General features: G+C 48.9%; 1 protein-coding gene across 1 annotated transcript in view; it reads left to right on the top strand.

The window, feature by feature from the left end:
• The window catches only part of LOC134331943 (cell migration-inducing and hyaluronan-binding protein-like), a 49,861-nt gene that overhangs the window by 27,174 nt on the left and 2,532 nt on the right, over positions 1-20,155 (top strand). Inside the window, exons 11-24 of the mRNA XM_063013518.1 lie at positions 2,289-2,458; positions 6,057-6,266; positions 7,223-7,428; positions 11,271-11,340; positions 12,072-12,200; positions 12,588-12,673; positions 12,806-12,937; positions 14,195-14,230; positions 14,510-14,665; positions 15,029-15,209; positions 15,480-15,695; positions 16,895-17,106; positions 18,903-19,088; positions 19,903-20,107. Of these exons, the coding sequence (XP_062869588.1) occupies positions 2,289-2,458; positions 6,057-6,266; positions 7,223-7,428; positions 11,271-11,340; positions 12,072-12,200; positions 12,588-12,673; positions 12,806-12,937; positions 14,195-14,230; positions 14,510-14,665; positions 15,029-15,209; positions 15,480-15,695; positions 16,895-17,106; positions 18,903-19,088; positions 19,903-20,107 (2,195 nt within the window). The remainder of the gene's footprint in view (positions 1-2,288; positions 2,459-6,056; positions 6,267-7,222; positions 7,429-11,270; positions 11,341-12,071; positions 12,201-12,587; positions 12,674-12,805; positions 12,938-14,194; positions 14,231-14,509; positions 14,666-15,028; positions 15,210-15,479; positions 15,696-16,894; positions 17,107-18,902; positions 19,089-19,902; positions 20,108-20,155) is intronic.

Below are 20,155 nucleotides of genomic sequence, written 5' to 3'. Positions count from 1 at the left end.
AGAATCCCAGTGCTGGTGAGAGATCGTCACTACCAGGTCACTACTGAGTTCCTAACTACCCATGGAAGCAACATCTATACAAGAACTGTTTACCAAAAGCTAAAAGTTTCATGAATCAGGTTCTCATGGACCTACGGACCTACACACAAGCCCAAGTGTCGCCTGAATGGGTGTAAATCAGCTTCACCACCACTGGACTCTGGAGCATCACTTGGTCTCACTTTGATCTCAACCACATCCAACACATTTGGGTTGAATCGGAACGCCGACTTCCAGCCCGTTCTTAATCTAACCACACACACACGTGAGTGAATGAAATCCCTAAAGTCATGATTTAAAAGACTTTGAAGTGTGTCTGTGGGAATTTGTGCCCGTTCAGTAGTACAAAAGAGCGTTTATACAGCCGGGCACTGATGATGGTTAAGTCGGTGTTCCGGTTCATCCCAGACCTGTTAAGTGGGGCTGAGCTCAGGGCTCTGTGCAGAGTCCCTAGAGTCATGATCCAAAATAAAGTGGACACTCTCGGTGCTTATGGTTTGGATATGGTAGATGCTAGAAGGCCAAAAATATTCGAACACCGGACCATGAGCTTGTTGGACATCCAGTCCATGTCTGTGGGAATTTGTGTCCACTGGTCGATGATGTTGATGTTCCAATGAATTTGTTCAGTAAAACTTCACATGAATTAGAAGGCATGTCCCAATACTTTTGGTCACTTGTGTCTTCCTGAATTTCCCTCACATCAGTATCGTCTTCTGTCTTTAATAATGTAGTCATCTCGATCTGGAAAACGTTCATGACTGGACGTCCGTCTCTCGTCCGCTCACTCATTGGCGGTGGAGTTGGCGCTGCCGCGTGGCATCACTATCTGAGTGGCATCGCTGTGTGAGTGGCAGCAGACGTCTCGTTTCCTAAAGCGAGAGAGGAAGATTGAATGGTTATGAGGAGTCACCGGCGCTCCTCGCTCCCCCACGGCTGGGAGACAGCGGACTGTAGCCGGATGATTGATTATACTGTACCGGTGCTGTATAAGTGGATGTACGAGTGTGTGTGTGTGTGTGTGTGTGTGTGTGTGTGTGTGTGTGTGTGTGTGTGGATGTTCCTCACCCGCCTGGGTAGCGACACACTTGACAGCTGCAGATTTATTTTTAGGGAGTAAATGCGCTGGTGTAAATGAGGACGGCTGAGGTGAAAACAGAGAGTAAACGTTTAACGATACCAGGAAACTTTCAGAGGAACCAATTAACTAACTAAGGCCACGCCCCCTTCTGTTAATGACAGGTACATAGACCACGCCCCTTCATTTACTAACAGGTATAGAGGCCACACCCCCTTCACTAAGCGCAGGTATGGACTAATCAGCTAATAGGTACTGAGGTAACTCCTGCTTTAATGTGACTGACAGGTACAGAAGCCACGCCTCCTTCACTGACGGACAGGTACACAGGCCACACCCTCTTTTCTGGGACTGATAGGTACTGAAGCCACACCTTCTTTAATGTGACTGACAGGTACAGAAGCCACACCTCCTTAATTGGCCAACAGATACAGAGACCAAACCTACTTTACAAAGACTGACAGGTACTGAGGCCACACCTCCTTTACTTACTGACAGGTACTGAGACCACACCTTCTTTAATGTGACTGACAGGTATGAAAGCCACACCTCCTTGATTGACCAACAGATACAGAGACCACACCTCCTTTACAGGGACTGACAGGTACTGAAGCCACACTTCCTTTAATGTGACTGACAGGTGTAACAGCTCTTTATCCCTTACCTGAACTGACAGGTATGTAGGCCACACCTCCTTTACTGTGACTGAAAGGTCAAAGGCTCCGCCCCGATGAAAGAGGGTATGGAAGCCACACCTCCTTTTTTGGAGACTGATAGGTACAGAGGCCACACCGCCTTGATTTGTCCACCAGGTACGGACAAATCAGCTGATAGGTACCTAGGTAACTCCTCCTGACAAGTATGGAGGCCACACCCCCTTTACTGGGACAGGTACTGGGACCACACCTCCTTCACTTACTGATGGGTACAGAGGCCACACCCCCTTCACTTACTGCCTTACAGTGACTGACAGGCATAACAGGCCCATCTCCTTTACCTGAAGTGACAGGTACAGAGGCCACACCTCTTTTACTGTGACTGAAATCTAAAAGGCTCCGCCCCGACAGGTGTGCACCACAGACTTTACCATGAGCAGAACATCAGGCGCAGGAACGACTGACCATTTTAAACCCCAAATACCTGTCTGAATGTTTCCCCTGTGTGTTCTCAGGTAAGCCGGCGTTCCTGCACATGGGCGAGGAGGTGGACGGCGTGGACATGAGGGCGGAGGTGGGACTCCTGAGCCGCAACATCCTGATCAGAGGGGAGATGGAGCCGTCCTGTTATGGCTCCGAGTCCTGCAAGTTCTTCAGCTTCGATACTTTCGGGGGGCATCTGAAGGTACCCGGTCACACCACACTCTTACATCACGGCACACGTCCCAGTTTAGTCGTAGCCAGTTCCTCTTTTTCTGCTGGAGACCCTGATGGTGTACGAGGGGGGTATGTTCTCCTAACACGCCCTCCCTTCTTCTTATTCGCCCGTACTTCGGTGTATCGGCGTGTGAGGTCGGTCTCGCTCATGGAGAGTCACACGCTGATCTCCACGTTCCTCCACTTCTGTACAGGCGCCTTGAGCTACTAACCAGAGTCCTTACACAGCGTCCAAGACCCCGCCCACTTTTTTTTTTTTAGTCACGTCTTTTCCCATCCAGCAGACTAGTGGCCGATTTTTAGATTGCCTTCAGCGCTGAGGAGGCGTCGGACGCTCCCTCGTTAGTCAGATCATCACTCAGAATTAAGGCGCCTCAGTAGGAGCATTTGAAGGGATCTGAGAATTTAGACACGCCCTCTTCTCGGTAGTGTAGGATGATGGAAAATGCATCAGGGTTTCACATCCAGTCTGATGGAACTTGAGAGGATCTGCAGTGAAAAATGGGATAAAGCGCCTAAATCCAGGAGTACACAGCTTGTAGAGCTGTTTCCGAGAAGACTCGCAGGCGTAACTGTGGCCAAAGGGTCTGAATATTTTTGTGTGTGTGAGTGTGTGAGTGTGTGAGTGTGTGTGTGGGTGTGTGTGTGTGTGTGTATGTGTGTGTGTGTGTGTGTGTGTGTGTGTGTGTCTGTGTGTGTGTGTGTAATAACTCCGCCCGTATCTCCATGCTCCTGTTCCCTCCTCACCTTCGCTGTCACCACGAAGGTTCCTTTTCCACGTGGATCACAAAAAATGAGGTCAAACCTCCACCTGCTTACGAGCCAGCGCTAACAAGGCCTGCTAAAGTAGGCTAGCGCTAACGCTAATCGTGACCGCCAGAGAGTCAGAGAATAATCAGACGCTGATGCGCTAACGGTTCAGGCTACATGGACAAAAGTATTGGGACGCCCCCTGTCTCCTAATGACTGAATTCACGTGTTCCAGGTGTAATAAATCAATCATATAAGGATATGATGTGCTGCTGACTGTGCAGCAACAGTTTAGGGAAGGTCCTCTCCTGTTCTGTTCTGCACAGAACCCTGAGCTCAGCCCCACTCAACAGCTCTGAGATGAACCGGAACACCGACTGATCACCTTTTGACTGAACAGGCACAAACTCCCACAGACACACCTCTAAACTCCCAACTGTGAGCTTGTCGGACGCCTCGTTTCAAGCGCGACCTCTGTGTGATCTCTTCTGGAGTGTGTCTGTGGGAATTTGTGCCTGTTCAGTCAAAGTACGACAGCATTTGTTCGGCTGGTCATGAAAGCCTCACTTGATGTTGACCTCAGCCCCACAGACATTTACATTTTCAGCATTTAGCAGATGCTTTTATCCAAAGCGATATACAGTACTGTGAAAGTATACAGTCTAAGCAATTAAGGGTTAAGGGCCTTGCTCAAGGGCCCAACAGTGGCAACCTGGCAGTGGTGGGGCTTGAACCAGTGACCTTTTGATTACCAGTCTAGTACCTTAACCACTAGGCTACAACTGCCCTCATGAACAGACATACTTCAAAGTATTTTAATAGCATTTGTTTCCGACGAGCTCACAGTCAGGCGTCCGAATACTTTTGGCCACATAGCGTACACATGCTGCACTGAAATGACTGCAGCTGGAACAGTTGGCGCTGGACCTGGATCATTTGGAACCGAAAGAGCTACCAGGGATTTGAAACAGGAACGTTCAAATGCAGTTTTTAGTTTAATTGACCGACGCCAAAAGTTTAGGGACGCCGCGTCCTTCGTTCTCTGTCCTGCGACGTTTTCACAAACCTTCTGGTCTGGAAGATCTCGACCGAATTGTCACTTCGGCTAATTATGGTGATGAAAAAGCCATTAGGGTGGCAGCGGGGTACCAACAGAGGGGCGTGTGGGGGGGGAATGGGGGCGAGATAACACGTTCAAGGACGAGCCGAAATGTTTGGACACCTGAACATCAGCGCGGTCTGATTCGCTCGCTCTTAAACTATTAAACCATCTGCATTTTTTGGGAATGTCTGCTGGGATTCGCTTCCATTCAGCCTGTAGTGTTAGAAAGGTCCGGCACTGATGCGATGCGTGACAGCAAAATGACTCAAGGTCAGAGTTCTAGTTCATCCCAAAGGTGTGAAAGGGCGTTCCCCAAAACATCGCCACCGCTATTCATCCTCCGACACAGCAGTCGGCGCTGCATTCGGGTGCAAACGTTCTCTCCACATCTACCAAACCTTTGGCATGGATTCAGATGCTTTTCAGCTGCTCCAGAGTCCAGAGGAGTGTGCTTCACATCCCTCCAGCAAACACTCGGCATTGTGCAGGTTGATCTTAGGATTGTGTGCAGTAGCCTCAGCCAGGAAACTCCATCCATGATGAGGAGATCTCTAGTTCTGTAGTCAAACTACTGTATGACGTCCGGGGAGGGTCACAGACTAGCACCCGCACCCCAGATGTGTCACCACAAGTCACCAGGCACTTCATACACCAGCCAGGATCAGCAATAAGGACAAAGCTTTGTAGAAACAGTTTAGGGAAGGCCCTTACCTGTTCCAGCATAACCATGCTTAAAAAAACAGATAGCCCCACTAAACAGATCTGGGATGAACCGGAACACCGACTGATCAATCAGCGCCCAGCCATACTGACTGAACGGGCAGGAATTCCCACAGACACACTCCAAAGTCTTGCGTGAGGCTTCTCAGAAGAGCGGCTGTTGTTCTTGCCGTTTTAACACTGTCTGATTTCGGAACGGGGCGTCCGACAAGCTCCTGCTCAGGAGTCCAGATACTTTTGACCCTACAGTGTATATGAGTTGACAGTAGACGTCTGTAGAGGTGCGGCGTCACGTATACGTTTTATTCTCGCTGATGAAAAATTGATCGTTTTTTTATGTTATTTTTTTTCTTCGTCTTTTAAGGTTTTATTATTTTTGTTTCTCTGTTCTTAATAAAAACGCTCGTGACCTTTTCATCTCTCACTTTTTCTCTGTTTCCATTTTCTCCGTCAGAACGATTTAATTCAAGCTGCGTCGCTAGCGGGACGAATCCGAGGAACAAAAAACTCGACCTGCTGAGCACATAAATATTTAAAAAACAACGTGAGATAAAATATTGGGACGGTCTGGAACGATCAGGGTTTAGAAAACATGCTTCCTCTGAAAGGTCAGACTGGGTTTTTGGGCAGTTGTTGCTGCAGCAGCGCCTCTTGCTGTCTGGCTGAGGAATCCACTTCTGGCTGATGTAAAGAACCCTAAACACTTTACACGTTAAAGCAGCGGGCGGAGACGTTCAGGCGTTCACTGATGATAATTCGAGGGTTAAAGTGTCGTAGGAATTTTTCATAAGTGCTGCGATTACTCCCTCTGCTGGCTGATCGAGGTGCTGCACAGAGACGGGAGATAACGGAGATCGGTGTGTGACTCTCCGTGCGCGATACGGATCTCCATATGAACAGAAGCGTGTGTTAGTCAACATCCTCAGAGTCTCCGTCTCTTTTGTTCCGACCGCCTGGCTGTTCTTCTGCGAGTGACGACCCTCTTCTGTTTCAGGTGGAACGCGGCTTCAAGGCGGTCCACGTCCAGGGGGTGGAGCTGATGCACATGGGTCAGCAGTCGATGGGTCACTACCCCGTGCACTTCCACATGAACGGAGACGTGGACGAGGTGGGGGGCTACGACCCGCCCACCTACGTGAAGGACCTGTCCATCCATCACACCTTCTCCCGCTGCGTCACCGTGCACAGCTCCAACGGCCTGCTGGTGAGTCACATGACCCTCACGCGTTCCTTCTTCGTTAACGGGCACCGTAAACGCAGCTCGTAATCACCGCCTGTGTTTCTTTTTAACGTTCCCGCCCAAAAATTTGCTGAGTTTGCTGAGAAGTTTCGGGGGAACGACTCTGTTCTCCAAACCTTGTTTGGTTATAAAACTCCTGCCACGCCGCCCGATGCCACCCTGTTAACGGCGCTATATAACTGCCGTCTGTTCCATCCCAGCTGCTCTACTAACGAGCCTCGCCACCCACCCTCGTACCCGCCTCACACCAGGGTATGACACCAACACCAGGGCGTCATGTTTACCCTCTGATTCTCCCACCAGGCCGAGGTACTCGGGTGTTTGGTTGGCACACTGACTCGCCAAGCCTCTGTGCCAACCAACCACCGGGTGACTGTACGACCAAAAGTATCTGGACACCCCTAATAATGATTGAATGTAGCTCTTACTGAAACATCCATTGCTAACAGATTAGGGAAACAGTTTAGGGAAGTACCAACAAACTCTCACTCATCGAAACGTTCGGACTGCCAGGTGAGCCGGGTCATCGCGTGTCTCTACTGAATGAATGAATGGGCACAAATTCCCTCAGACACACTCCAAAGCCTTCCCAGAAGAGAGGAAACATTTACACTTACATTTTTGAAGCTGATCGTATACATTGCAACATTGAGGGGTAAGGGCCTTGCTCAGGGGTCCAACAAGGCAACCTGACACATGTGAGACTTGAACCAGCAACCTCCCGATTACTAATTCTTTATTCTAACCACTTAGCTACCATTTGATGTCCGATAAGCTCATGGTCTGATGGTTCATTCATTTTGGCCCCTTCAAAAAAAAAAGACCCGCCCTGCTGAGAAGGTGGTGAGAAGGTCCATGGTGGTGGTGTGATGGACTCATGGTCTAAACCCCACGTTTCACGCCGTGCCGTCATCTTGCAGGTGAAGGACGTGGTGGGTTACGACGCCCTGGGTCACTGTTTCTTCACCGAGGACGGTCCGGAGGAGAGGAACACGTTCCAGCACTGCCTCGGGCTGATGATTAAAGCCGGAACCCTGCTGCCCTCCGACAGAGACAGCAAGATGTGCCGGGGCATCACGGACGGGGCGTTCCCGGGATACGTGGCCAAGCCGCGCCAGGACTGCAGGTGAGACGGCACATACACGAACCCGAATACAAGCACCTCAGTTCCATTTTGGTTCCGTTCAGAATAGGGTGCCGATCTGACGCACGGCTCGGGCACAGCGGTAAAGCTCGTACGAGGGTGGGCGCACTGTATGAATTCATCATAACCGCTGCAGTTACGCCCTCTGCTGGCTGATCGATGTGCTGCACAGAGACGGTGTGTGACTCTCTGTGCACAATACAGATCTCCGTATGAACCCTGGTGCAGGTGAAAAGAAGCGGTCGGTGCTGCACACGTGTCGGAGGGGGAGTGTGTTACCTCCTCGGTCAGGAGTGGAGGTCTGCAGCAGTAGAGGGGAAATACAATCCGGGAATTGGACACGACTAAATTTGTAGGTTTGTTGGTACATTTATATTTTCAGCATTTAGCGGGCGTCTTTATCCAAAGTGATTTAAAGTATACAGTCTGAGCAACTGAGGGTTAAGGGCTTTGCTTAAGGGTCCAACAGCAGCTACCTGGCAGAGGTGGGGCTTGAACCAGCGACCTTCTGATTACTACTCCAGTACCTTAACCACTAGGCTATGGCTTGCCCTGGTTGGTAGTTTTGGTGATTACGTTGTGAATTCGAGCGCTCGTACGTTACGACGTCACTCGTCACCCTAACCAAACCGCGCCGCTCCCGTTATAATTGGCACTAAGTTTCCTCTCCAGCCTACGCCGCCGCGCTAACGAGCTCCTCTTCACGGCCGCGCCGCACGCTAATTATTTTTTTATCCGCGCGTTCACTCAGGCTGGTGTTTTGGGACTGGAGTTAATCTCCTCTAATTAAAATCAGCAGATCGGAGAAGAATGAGAGAGCCGCCGAACTCCGCCGCTCTCGCCGTCGCTCTCGCCGTCGTCTCATTTGCTCTCGCAGCTGCTCGCGGCGCTCCGGTGAATCCTGAACTGCGGCTGCTGGGTCACTGGTGCGACCACGAGGGCTTTCTGATCTTCTGAAGCAGTGTAGCCCACCTTTCACTGAGCCGAGGCTGCAATCCAGTCAGTCATGTTCCAGAAAACTGCACTCGTTCAGCCTGTACAACCGAAAGTTTACAGACGCCTGACAGTGACCACAAGCATTAAAATAGTCTTCTCTCTGATAATCCGGGGTGTGCCTGTGGGAATTTGTGTCCTTTCTGGCTTGGGATCAAAGTTCTGATTCATTCCAAAGATCCTGAATTGAGCTCTGGGCTCTGTGCTGCCCACCGGAGGATCCTCCAATCCTTACAAGGGCATCAAAGCCGTAAAGGACCTTCCTTAAACTGTTGCCACAAATTTGGAGGGTTTTTAACAGGGAACCTCGTCTATCACAGGACTGGACACTCACATGTATTTGTGATTTAAAGCAGCCAATCCACCTTCTGGAAAGATATAGATGTAGATCTGATGGTGTGTGTGAGGGATCTATTATATGTGGATCTGATGGTGCGTGTGATGGTGAGGGATCTATTAGATGTGGATCTGATGGTGTGTGTGAGGGTGAGGGATCTATTAGATGTGGATCTGATGGTGTGTGTGTGAGGGATCTATTAGATGTGGATCTGATGGTGCGTGTGAGGGTGAGGGATCTATTAGATGTAGATCTGATGGTGTGTGTGCGGGATCTATTAGATGTGGATCTGATGGTGTGTGTGAGGGTGAGGTATCTATTAGATGTGGATCTGATGGTGCATGTGAGGGTGAGGGATCTATTAGATGTGGATCTGATGGTGCATGTAAGGGTGAGGGATCTATTAGATGTGGATCTGATGGTGCGTGTGTGAGAGATCTATTAGATGTGGATCTGATGGTGCGTGTGAGGGTGAGGGATCTATTAGATGTAGATCTGATGGTGTGTGAGAGTGAGGGATCTATTAGATGTGGATCTGATGTGTGTGTGGGATCTATTAGATGTGGATCTGATGGTGTGTGTGAGGGTGAGGGATCTATTAGATGTAGATCTGATGGTGTGTGTGAGGGTGAGGGATCTATTAGATGTGGATCTGATGGTGTGTGTGAGGGTGAGGGATCTATTAGATGTGGATCTGATGGTGCGTGTGAGGGTGAGGGATCTATTAGATGTAGATCTGATGGTGTGTGAGGGTGAGGGATCTATTAGATGTGGATCTGATGGTGCGTGTGCGGGATCTATTAGATGTGGATCTGATGGTGTGTGTGAGGGTGAGGGATCTATTAGATGTAGATCTGATGGTGTGGGTGAGGGATCCATTAGATGTGGATCTGATGGTGCATGTGAGGGTGAGGTATCTATTAGATGTGGATCTGATGGTGCATGTGAGGGTGAGGGATCTATTAGACGTGGATCTGATGGTGTGTGTGAGGGTGCCTGGTACTAACCAACATAAGATCTACTGTGTGTGTGTGTGTGTGTGTGTGAGTGTGTGTGTGAGTGTGAGTGTGTGTGTGTGTGTGTGTGTGTGTGTGTGTGTGTGTGTGTGTGTGTGAGTGTGTGTTTAGCTGGAATGCTGTAAACTATGCACAGATAAACACTGTTGAGTTCTGGCTCGAGTCCTGACGGGGGGTGGTGAGCGGTGGTGAGCGGGTGCAGCTTCAGCCCCGTAATTAGCCTGACGATGTTCTCACACCCGCTCACAACAGCCAAAACCTCATTCCAGAAACGCCACGGCAACAGCACGCCGGCGCAGATACGGCGGGAACACGCGGCGGTTCTTCCAGCGCTAATTGAGGACACGGCGTCTGTGTTCGAGTCGGTTCTCGTCCCGCGATACGTCCAGACGCGTCGAGCTGATCAACCACACCACATGATTTACTGTCTGGAGTTCAGCACGGACAGAAGTATTGGGACGCCACTTCTAACTCGTGTTCCAGCCACAGCATGTTGAAATGACATGTTAGGGAAGGTCCTCGGTTTAAACAAACTTCAATGTCCTGCACAGAGCCCTGACCTCAGCACCACTCACCAGCTCTGGGACGAACTAGAACATCAACTGATCAATCAGCGCTCAGCCGTACAAACACTGTCATCAATTGTACTGACTAAACGGGCACAAATTCCCACAGACACACTCCAAAGTCTTGTGAGAAGCGTCTCAGAAGCTCAGGCTGAAAGATCACACAGACGTCACTCTGTTTTAATACCGTTTGTTTTCGAAACGGAACGTCCTACAAGCTCACAGTCAGGCGTCCCAATACTTTTGGTCGTATATCAAATGAACCCCCTGCTAGATTTCCCTCCCAATTTAGTCATATCCGATTCCCTGATGGTATTTCCCCTCTACTGCTGCAGACCTCCACTCCTGACTAACACACGGCCCCTCCGACACGTGTGTAGCACCCACCGCTTCTTTTCGCCTGTACCAGGGTTCATATGGAGATCTGTATCGCGCATGGAGAGTCACACACTGATTGCCTTTGTATGGCGCAACTGGAGCCGAGAGGGTTCAAGGGCCCTGCTCAAGGGCCCAACATTGGCTGCATAGCAGAGATGGGATTGGAACTCCCAACCTTCCAATTGACAGCTCAAAGCTCCACCCACTAGGCTCCCACTGTATATGAGATATGATGGGATGTAATTTGTGATGGTGGGCGTGGTGGGTGGGGTGTTGTTTTTTCCCCCTGGGTTTTGGGAATCTACTGAGAGTGGTCTGGGTTGCTGTGGGTCCTGTTCCCTTAGAATCAGTGGTTGGAAAGGAGTAACAAACCCAGTACAGGACGCCAAACACGTCTGTACGGAGACTCCCATCCGGCCCGCAAGACTATTTGGGATTCGAACCCTGGATCCGTGCGGTCCTCGCCCACCCGAGCGCCCAGTTTGACGCGTAGCTCTAAACGCCGCCTGTCTTTCTCTTCCTTTTGTCTCGCAGTGCCACCTCCACCTTCTGGATCGCGAACCCGAATAACAACGTGATCGACTGCTCGGCTGCAGGTTCGGAGGTAAGTGACGTTACACCAGGATGGGTGCGGGACAAAAGTATTCGGACACCCCCTATCTTCTAATGATTCAAATCAAGCGTTACATCTACAATAATCGCTAGCAGGTGTAATAAATCAATTAGTCCTGACCTCAACAGCTCTGGGATGAACCAGAACATCAACTGAAATGAACGGGCGCAAATTCCCACACACCTGTGAGAAGCTTCTCAGAAGAGCATCTGTCGTCCTAGATCTATTCTAATAAATAGAATTTGTTTTTGGGCGGCACGGTGGCTCGGTGGGTAGCACTGTCGCCTCACAGCGAGAAGGTCCTGGGTTCGATCCCCAGGCGGGTCGGTCCGGGTCCTTTCTGTGTGGAGTTTGCATGTTCTCCCCGTGTCTGTGTGGGTTTCCTCCGGGAACTACGGTTTCCTCCCACAGTCCAAAAACATGCAGTCAGTAGACACTGAATTGCCCTATAGGTGAATGTGTGTGTGTGTGTGCCCTGCGATGGACTGGCGCCCCGTCCAGGGTGTTACTGTGTGCCTTGCGCCCATTGAAAAGCTGGGATAAGCGGGACCCTGATTGGATAAGCGGTTAAGAAAGTGAGTGAGTGAGAGATTCTGTTTTTGCTCTGGTGTCCAAACACTTTTGGCCAGTTCCCTCTCGGCGCCTCTGCCATCATCATGCAGCTCCATTAGTGCAGACTCACGCGTGCCTGCACCGAACTCCTACTGTGTGTGTTTCCGCAGGAGACCGGATTCTGGTTCATCTTCCACCACGTCCCCACCGGTCCGTCGGAGGGCATGTACTCGCCGGGCAGGACCGAGCACACGCCGCTGGGAAAATTCATCAACAACCGTGCCCACTCCAACTACCGGGTGAGTGTGTGTGGCAGAAATAGGGCAGGACATTAGGAACCCCCTCCGAACACCATCATTACGGTGAAGATGCCGCTGTGCTGCCGGGGAAGATTTACGATCGGAGCACGAGGGAGAGAGCCAATCATGTCAACCGTGGGCTCACAAATAGCTCTATATCTCTCATTTCTTAATTAATTGTCGTTGTTCAATGGCTCGGCAGCTCTGTAGTTTAGGTTCCGTTTTGGTGATCAGCCCCCGGCTCTTTTTCCTAAACCCTTGAATGTTTGAACGCAGTTTAGCGTCGCTTTGGCTAATCAGGCGTCCTTGAGGATGAGTAAGAGCAGAACCTCCTCCAGCACGTACGGATCTTTTTGACGTCTCGCTTGGTTTGGTTTGTTCTCACAGGCAGGGATGATCCTCGACAACGGCGTGAAAACCACTGAAGCAAACGCCAAGGACAAGCGACCCTTCCTCTCGCTCATTGGTGCTAGGTGAGTCACAGCGGCCAAAAATAAAACGGACACGACTTCTGAGTCATGTTCCAAACAGAGAAAGCTCATGGCAGCAGGTTAGAAAATATCATGCTTTATATATAAATAAATGCTTTTTGCGATGATCGACAGGTACGGCCCTCACCAGGATGCCGACCCCTTCAAACCCAGAGTGCCCGCTCTGATCCACCACTTTGTGGCCTATAAGAACCAGGACCATGGGGCGTGGCTCAGAGGAGGAGACGTCTGGCTCGATGACTGCCAGTAAGTTAATCCGCTAAATACAAAGCAAACAGCCTGATAGAACCATCATTTATCTATCTGCACACCTTTGGGTTTGGCCAGCGAGTTTAGCGACTGTAGCCACACATGTGGTTAGCGTGTGTATACCGTGAAGCATGCGACCATGCGGTCTCCGTAGAACGGCAGTAGAACAGAATCAGTTCCTGATTAGAATCATCTAGGAGTGGGGCGCACAGGTGGCGCAGCGGGATATTCTGAGGAGTTCAGAACCTCGGTGTTGACACCGGTCGGCTGGGTGCCATCTGGTGGGCATAATTGGCAGTGCCTGCAGCAGATACTAATTGGCCACCGTATCTGCAGGGTGGGGCCCGGGCTGTGTGTGGGTGGGTGGGTCTTCATACGCTGTGTAAGGACCCTGATTGGCGGAAGAGACGCCTGTGCAGAAAGCAGGGGCGAGAAGAGGCGTGTCAGAAGAGGCGTGTACAGCGACATGCTCTCCTCGGATGCAATCTGGTATCTCACTGCAGCGGAAGACAAAATTAAGTCGCTAAATCGGGAGGAAAATGTGGAGAAAATGCATTAACAAAAAAAGAAACATCTAGGAGCAACAACAGCTCACCTGTTCTGTGCAACTGGATCATCTGGACCTTCAAAGATCCACATCCAACCCCAAGATCACCATGCTCAGTGCCTAACGTTGGCAGTAGTGATGTGATGCAGGCGTCACCACAGGTCAGAACACTGCACTGCGAAGTCTGGTGGAGGAAGCCGTTTCTGATTCCAGCTTAGGCAAGTTTGGGGAACATCACTGGCCTGCACAGAGCCCTGACCTCAAGTCCAGCCTGCCAGCCAGGCCAAACCAAACTGTTTAATGGGTGAATGTGGGTGGATGACTGTAGACATGTTCCTAAATCCAATTACAAGCCTCCTCAGAAGACTGGTGGGTGTGAAGATGGACCAGCTGTAGCTCTGTGTTTCAAGTTGCACCATTTATACTTTATAAAGAAACAAATAAAAGGATTCAAGTTAGAAATAGAAAGATAATCAGGATAAAAATATTAATATGTATTTTTAATCTACAGTCCTGAACCTGGATGTGCAGATGTTTTAGCTCCAGTTCCACTGCTGGGAAATATTATTTTTTTATGATCGTCATTACCAGTGTAATCGCTCGCTTCTATCAGTCGGTGGAATTGGCTGCACGCTATAATTTGAATAAATTGTGTCCGTGCACGCCGTCCGGCCTCGTTTAACTCCGTGTGTCTTTATTGTCCGCAGGTTTGCCGATAATGGAATCGGCCTCACTTTAGCCAGGTAGGTCTGCTGCTCCGTCGCTCATTTACTTTCCCTGCACACGTCTCGCGGTCGTAATAAAACGGACGCCTTTTTACTTTCCTGAGCGGTCGAGCCGGACGCGCCGGGGCTGTAATTGGAAAACGCCATATATGGCTGGCTTGGTGGGACGCATTGGGGAAATCCGGGGCTTTGACCGGGTGCGAAAGTAATTCAGCAGAGTAAACTGGCAGTCCGGAGTCTCGATGAGCACGCGGTGAGGGCGTTTAGCTGAGTTTCTTTCACGCTGTGTGTGCGTAGCGGAGGAACCTTCCCGGACGATGACGGCTCGCGACAGGAGGTGAAGAACTCGCTGTTCGTGGGAGAGAGCGACAACAGAGGGATGCCCGTTCCTGACAGCCGGATCTGGGGGCCGAGCGGGTTGGACCACAGTGGCAGGACCCTTCCTAGAGGAGTGTAAGCACCCCAACCTTCCATGATTCTGTTATCCACATAGGAGTTGCTCTTAGGACTCCGGGTGTAGTTGATTAGTCGTGACATGTTTGGTGTCTGGAGTCGTCCACCCTAAATGTATATTATTTTAGTAAACACGTGTCCACACGGTTGCCAGAATCCTCATCCAGGGCTCATGAGGATCATGAATGTTGCCTATTATGCTCACATCGATATGAATTACACGAGTGTCCCCTCAACCCCTCATCACTTTTGAGGCTGGAAAATCGAGTACGAACTACACTCACTGATCCACTTCATCTGGCGTCTCATTCTCGAGTCAAGAACTGAATTTTAAACACGTTGACGCCGGCGTCTGTTTTGCAGGGACTTCCCGATTCGTGGCATGCAGATCTACGACGGTCCCATCAACGTCCAGAACTGCACCTTCCGCAAATACGTCGCGCTGGACGGACGGCATACGAGCGCTTTCGGCTTCCGGCTGAACAACTCGTGGCAGAGCTGCCCCAACAACAACGTCACTGATGTTGTATTCGACGATGTTCCGGTGAGATGCGGTTCTTTCACAGTTCCTGTCCTGATTTGGTGCCTGTAGTTAGTTCAACTGCTCAAAACTTTCAATTGCTGTAGTTTAGAAACAGGAAAGAGCCTTCCCCAAACTGTTGCCCCAATGTTGGGCACTTATTATTGATTTTACAAATGAAAATGTTTGTGCAGTCTTCAAAAACTCTTCATCTAATAGCAATGGGTTTGGCTCCCAATAATCAGAAGGTGTGTCCGCATACTTTTGGAAACTGATCTTGGGTTCTGGTTTCAGATCACGTCCCGCGTGTTCTTCGGAGAGCCCGGTCCCTGGTTCAACGAGATGCAGATGGACGGAGATAAGACCACCATCTTTCACGACGTGGATGGCTCGGTCAGCGAGTACCCAGGTGCCTTCTTGGTCAAGGAAGACAACTGGCTCCTGCGCCACCCGGACTGCATCGACGTGCCAGACTGGAGAGCCGCCATCTGCAGCGGGCACTTTGCCCAGGTGAGAGATTAGAACTCTCTGGCTCCCAAACATGACTTTGTTTGGTGCCAACCAGAATTTGTCAGGGCATAAACACCGATACTTGGGCACACACAGCCTGTCATCATCCAAAACACGACTACGCTTGATGTAATTAAGTGGAATTAAGTGATCTGTCAGGAGACGCTTGACTGACGGATTGATTTACACACACCTACACACACACACACACACACACACACACACAGTTGCATAACGCTTATGTTCCACGTTGTTTATACAATACCAAGTCCTGCTATGAGTATAAAATTCTACATATATAATCACTGGCCACTGTATTAGGAGCACCACACTAATGCTGGGTAGAAGTTCCTCAGTTCTTCAAAGTGTTGGAAATGGTCCTTTGAGATTTCTCTCCATGTTGAATATGACCTCCTTCATGCTGTCGATCTCCAGTTCCACCCCATCCCAGAGGTGCTCAGCTGGATTCACATCTTGTGACTGGAGAGGCCGCTGAGGAACGCTGGACTTGTTGAGTGCATCATCATGCCACGCTGTAACGTAGATTGGCTTTGGCATCCTGTTTGGGGTTTTTTCTGGACATTTTGGATTTCCCCTCCTTCCAAAAGGATGCCAGTAGGTGGACTGGCTACTCCAAAAAGGCATAATGTTGGTGTAATGTATTCAGTAAGTGATGCCCTGTATTGAACATAAAATGTTTTGTTGGCTTACTAGCATTGAAAACGTGATCCAAGCATCTATCAGGAGTCCAAGAGAGCCTAACTGGCATCTATCTGCAAGTTACGTACCCGAGTATGACCTGATATGATCGGAAACTCAGTTAAGTTTGTTCGTTATTGGTTAAAAGAATTTGGCAAAAGTTGCATCCCTCTCAGCTCTGCTCTGAGATTGGCTGTGGGTCTGTGGGGGGGAGGGACAATGGCTGAAACAGGGTTCCTCGCCCATGGTGCAGGTTTGGCTTCTGTTGTCCAGTGTAGCTGATCACAGGTGGCGGTATGTGGCTCGCCACACAACCCTGCGACTGGCTGTGCACATCGAACGGGGCGTGTAACAACCTAGACCCCCTTGATCAGATTGGGTGTGGCAACGTTTTCATTAACCTCTACTGGATTAGGATACAAAAAGAGGAAAAATGCCTCCCTACTAAATACTGACCAGAACGGCAGGATTGATGCCTGATCATTTCTCCTGTTGGTCAGATTTATGTCCAGGCACGGATCCCGGCCAACCTGAACATGAAGATGGTGAAGGACGAGTACCCGGACCACCCGCTGGAGCTGGAGGGAGCTCTGGGGAAGAAGCATCACTACCAGCAGTTCCAGCCCGTAGTCACTCTGGCTAAGAGCTACACGCTGCACTGGGACGCCGCCGCTCCGGCCGAGGTCACTGTCTGGATCATCAACTTCAACAGGTCAGTGATACTGAACTGTAACAGGAACCACCAGTAGACACAGTACCATACAGTGGATTCTTGCACACTTTATTGTGGTTTGGATTTGATTTGACATTCAGACCCTTTATTTAAAACTTTATAAAAGCCCCTATAAGCTTTTCACACCTAGATTTGGGCAGTTTATCCCATTTTGTATGTAAACCGCCATCTTTTGGCTGGAGTTCTTGCTCTCTTTAAGTTTCTCATAGAGTTCCGGCCAGTAAAGAGTCCTTTCCATGTTGTTTAGCTAAACTCCAAGTGTGCTTTATATACCTTTTAATACCTCTCAACAGGGGCTTCCGTATTTTTTGATGCTGCGGAGATGGTTGTCCATCCAACTGATTCTCTCATCTCTGTGTTGGACTTTTAGAGCTTTTTGGAGTGACCATTTGGTTCTTTTCTACCTTGTTAACCAAGTATGTTCTTGCCTGAATGCCCAATTTGATTAAATTGTCAACTTTACAAAGTTTTAAGGTTGTGCCAAGCTTGTTCCATCCCAAAATTATAGAGGCCACAAAATATTGTTTTATATCCAGGCAGTTGTAGCCTAGTGGTTAGGGTACTGGACTAGTAATCAGGTAGTTTCCCATTTTAAGACCTATAACTGCCAGGTTGCCACTGTTGGACCCTTGAGCAAGGCCCTTAAATGTAAATATTCCTGCCCTGATCGATGCCTTGCCCCAGTTAATCGTGAAGATCCACAGAAAATTCCTTGGACTGACCATGCAGTATAAATTGTGGACCCTTGTAGACCCTTTGTGAGCAACAGTCGGAGTCTTATGAAGTTTTAAACACATCTTAGAGATCATTAAAGCAAACAGACCACATTTTGGATGCCACAGCAAAGGGTTTGAAGCAGTGTTGCCCCTCTCCATTTTAAGAATTCCCAAGATTGTACTAAAAATCACAAGTAACTTTTACAACGGATTTATACAACGTATTTTCACAATTATTTACAAAAACAGTCATCGAACGATGCCATGAGAGAATCAGATTTTAAACTGTATACACTAGGACGATTGATGCACATTTATTCCTGCAATCTATCACGACAATTACCAAAAAACTGATTTACAATGCAACAGACAACAGACGTAATGTTAAGTTCTCGTGTCCAAGAAAATGTAAGTAAGTAATGAAATAAATGTGCAGTAGGTGTAGAAATGGCCCGCGACAACCAAAGGTTATTATTTAGTAGTAGTATGCTTTGACAATCCTTATTTATGACTGTAGACCATAAAATTACTCCAGAAGTGCAAATAAAAAAAAACAAAAAAAACAAACAAGATTACTGGGCAAAATCCCCAAATCGACCCCCTAAATAAGAAGTTTCAGTGTTTGTTTTTACTCTATAAGCATTTTCTGTAGATTAATGGGTATAAAATGGCAATAGTAAAAGCCCACAAACTCTCCGGGGGTCTGAATACTTTCTGAATCTGTATATTAGCCTTTCTGTGACCTGCTTTAACAACAGTAACGATTAAATAAAGGATTATAAGAAAATTATTCATCTACACTGGCGCTTAATGTTCATTTAGAGCCGCACAGGTTATTTGTAAAGAGTTTAAGAAAGATTCTGTTGTAATAATATTAATCATAAAAATTTGGCATAAATTAGCATGTAGCTCCTGACTTTCTGATCAAACCGTCAATCCTCTTCTGCCACCTAGTGGTCAGAATGAGTCAGTGCAGGACACAACACCAAACCGAGGTGAAATCTGACTAAATCTGATTAAATCTGATTAATTCTAATTAATTCTGACTTCTCCTAACAGGAACGACTGGATCAGTGTCGGATTCTGTTACCCCAGAGGCACCACGTTCATCATCATCTCCGACATCCACAACCGACTCACCAAAGAGACCAAAAAGACCGGAGTGTTCCTGAGGACCACACAGAGAGAGAAGATCAGCCACTCACACCAGGCCAGAGGCTTTTACTACTGGGAGGAGGACACTGGGTATGACGCTCCATTAGTACTGATCATTCATTTATTGTGTTAACTATACAGGGAATTATTTACTGAGACTGAGCATACGTACACATGCAGCACAATTTTACAGAATTCTTTATTATAATACGATAATTAGCTGTAGAAATAATCTGTATTGTTTGTGTAGCTTATATACAGTATATTAAATAAATAAATAAGCATCATACTGTAAGTCAAACCTTTCATAAATGACCCAGTGCAGTAAATTGGTAAAGCAGCTCGTTCTGCCCTGCTGAAATGAATCGGATCTCCTGCTTGGTGTCTGACAGCTCGAATTAGTAACACTGATCTAGTTCATGGACTGTTTGGCAGCTCTGGTGCATGTGAGGGATCTATTAGATGTTGATCTGATGGAGGCTCCTCGTGGTTCATGTGTTGAACGCCTGAAGGGACTTTGATCGGGACCAGATTATAATGATCAGACGACTGGTTTGAAGTAGCACCCAAACAACAGGGGGCGTCACAGGCGGGCATGGTGAGTCCCCACCCACAGTGGTCCAAATAGGGACGAGCCACTGACCGGTCTGATCCGGACCATCAGAAGATCTACCGTGGATCAAAGTGCAGATGATTTTAATCCTGGTGATGAGGTGAATGTGCCAGTCAGAGTGCCCATGCAACTCCTGGCCACTGTTGAAAGCTCCTACAATGGGCACGCAGGCATCAGAACTGGACATCGGCACACTAGAAGAAGGTCCACTGGTGTTTGGTGTTCCACTGATTTGTCTGTTTGGAGGGTTTGTGCTCTGTGTGTGATTTTTGCATCCCCGTGTGTCCGCAGGCTTCTGTTCCTGAAGGTTCAGGCTCACAACGACAGAGACACGTTCTCCTTCTGCTCAGAGAAAGGCTGCGAGAGGGTCAAGATCAAAGCCCACATCCCGAAAGGCAGCGGCCCCAGCGACTGCATGGCACAGGCCTACCCCAAATACGCGGAGATGCCCGTGGTGGACGTGCCCATGCCAAAGAAACTACCCCGGTCCAGTCTGGTAAGCACGACCAAGCATTAAAATGCTAAATCAGCCCCGCCCGTGATT

This window comes from Trichomycterus rosablanca, chromosome 17 (genome assembly GCF_030014385.1).
Source record: "Trichomycterus rosablanca isolate fTriRos1 chromosome 17, fTriRos1.hap1, whole genome shotgun sequence".
Classification (NCBI taxonomy): domain Eukaryota; kingdom Metazoa; phylum Chordata; class Actinopteri; order Siluriformes; family Trichomycteridae; genus Trichomycterus; species Trichomycterus rosablanca.
This window is presented reverse-complemented; position numbering and strand designations above follow the sequence as displayed.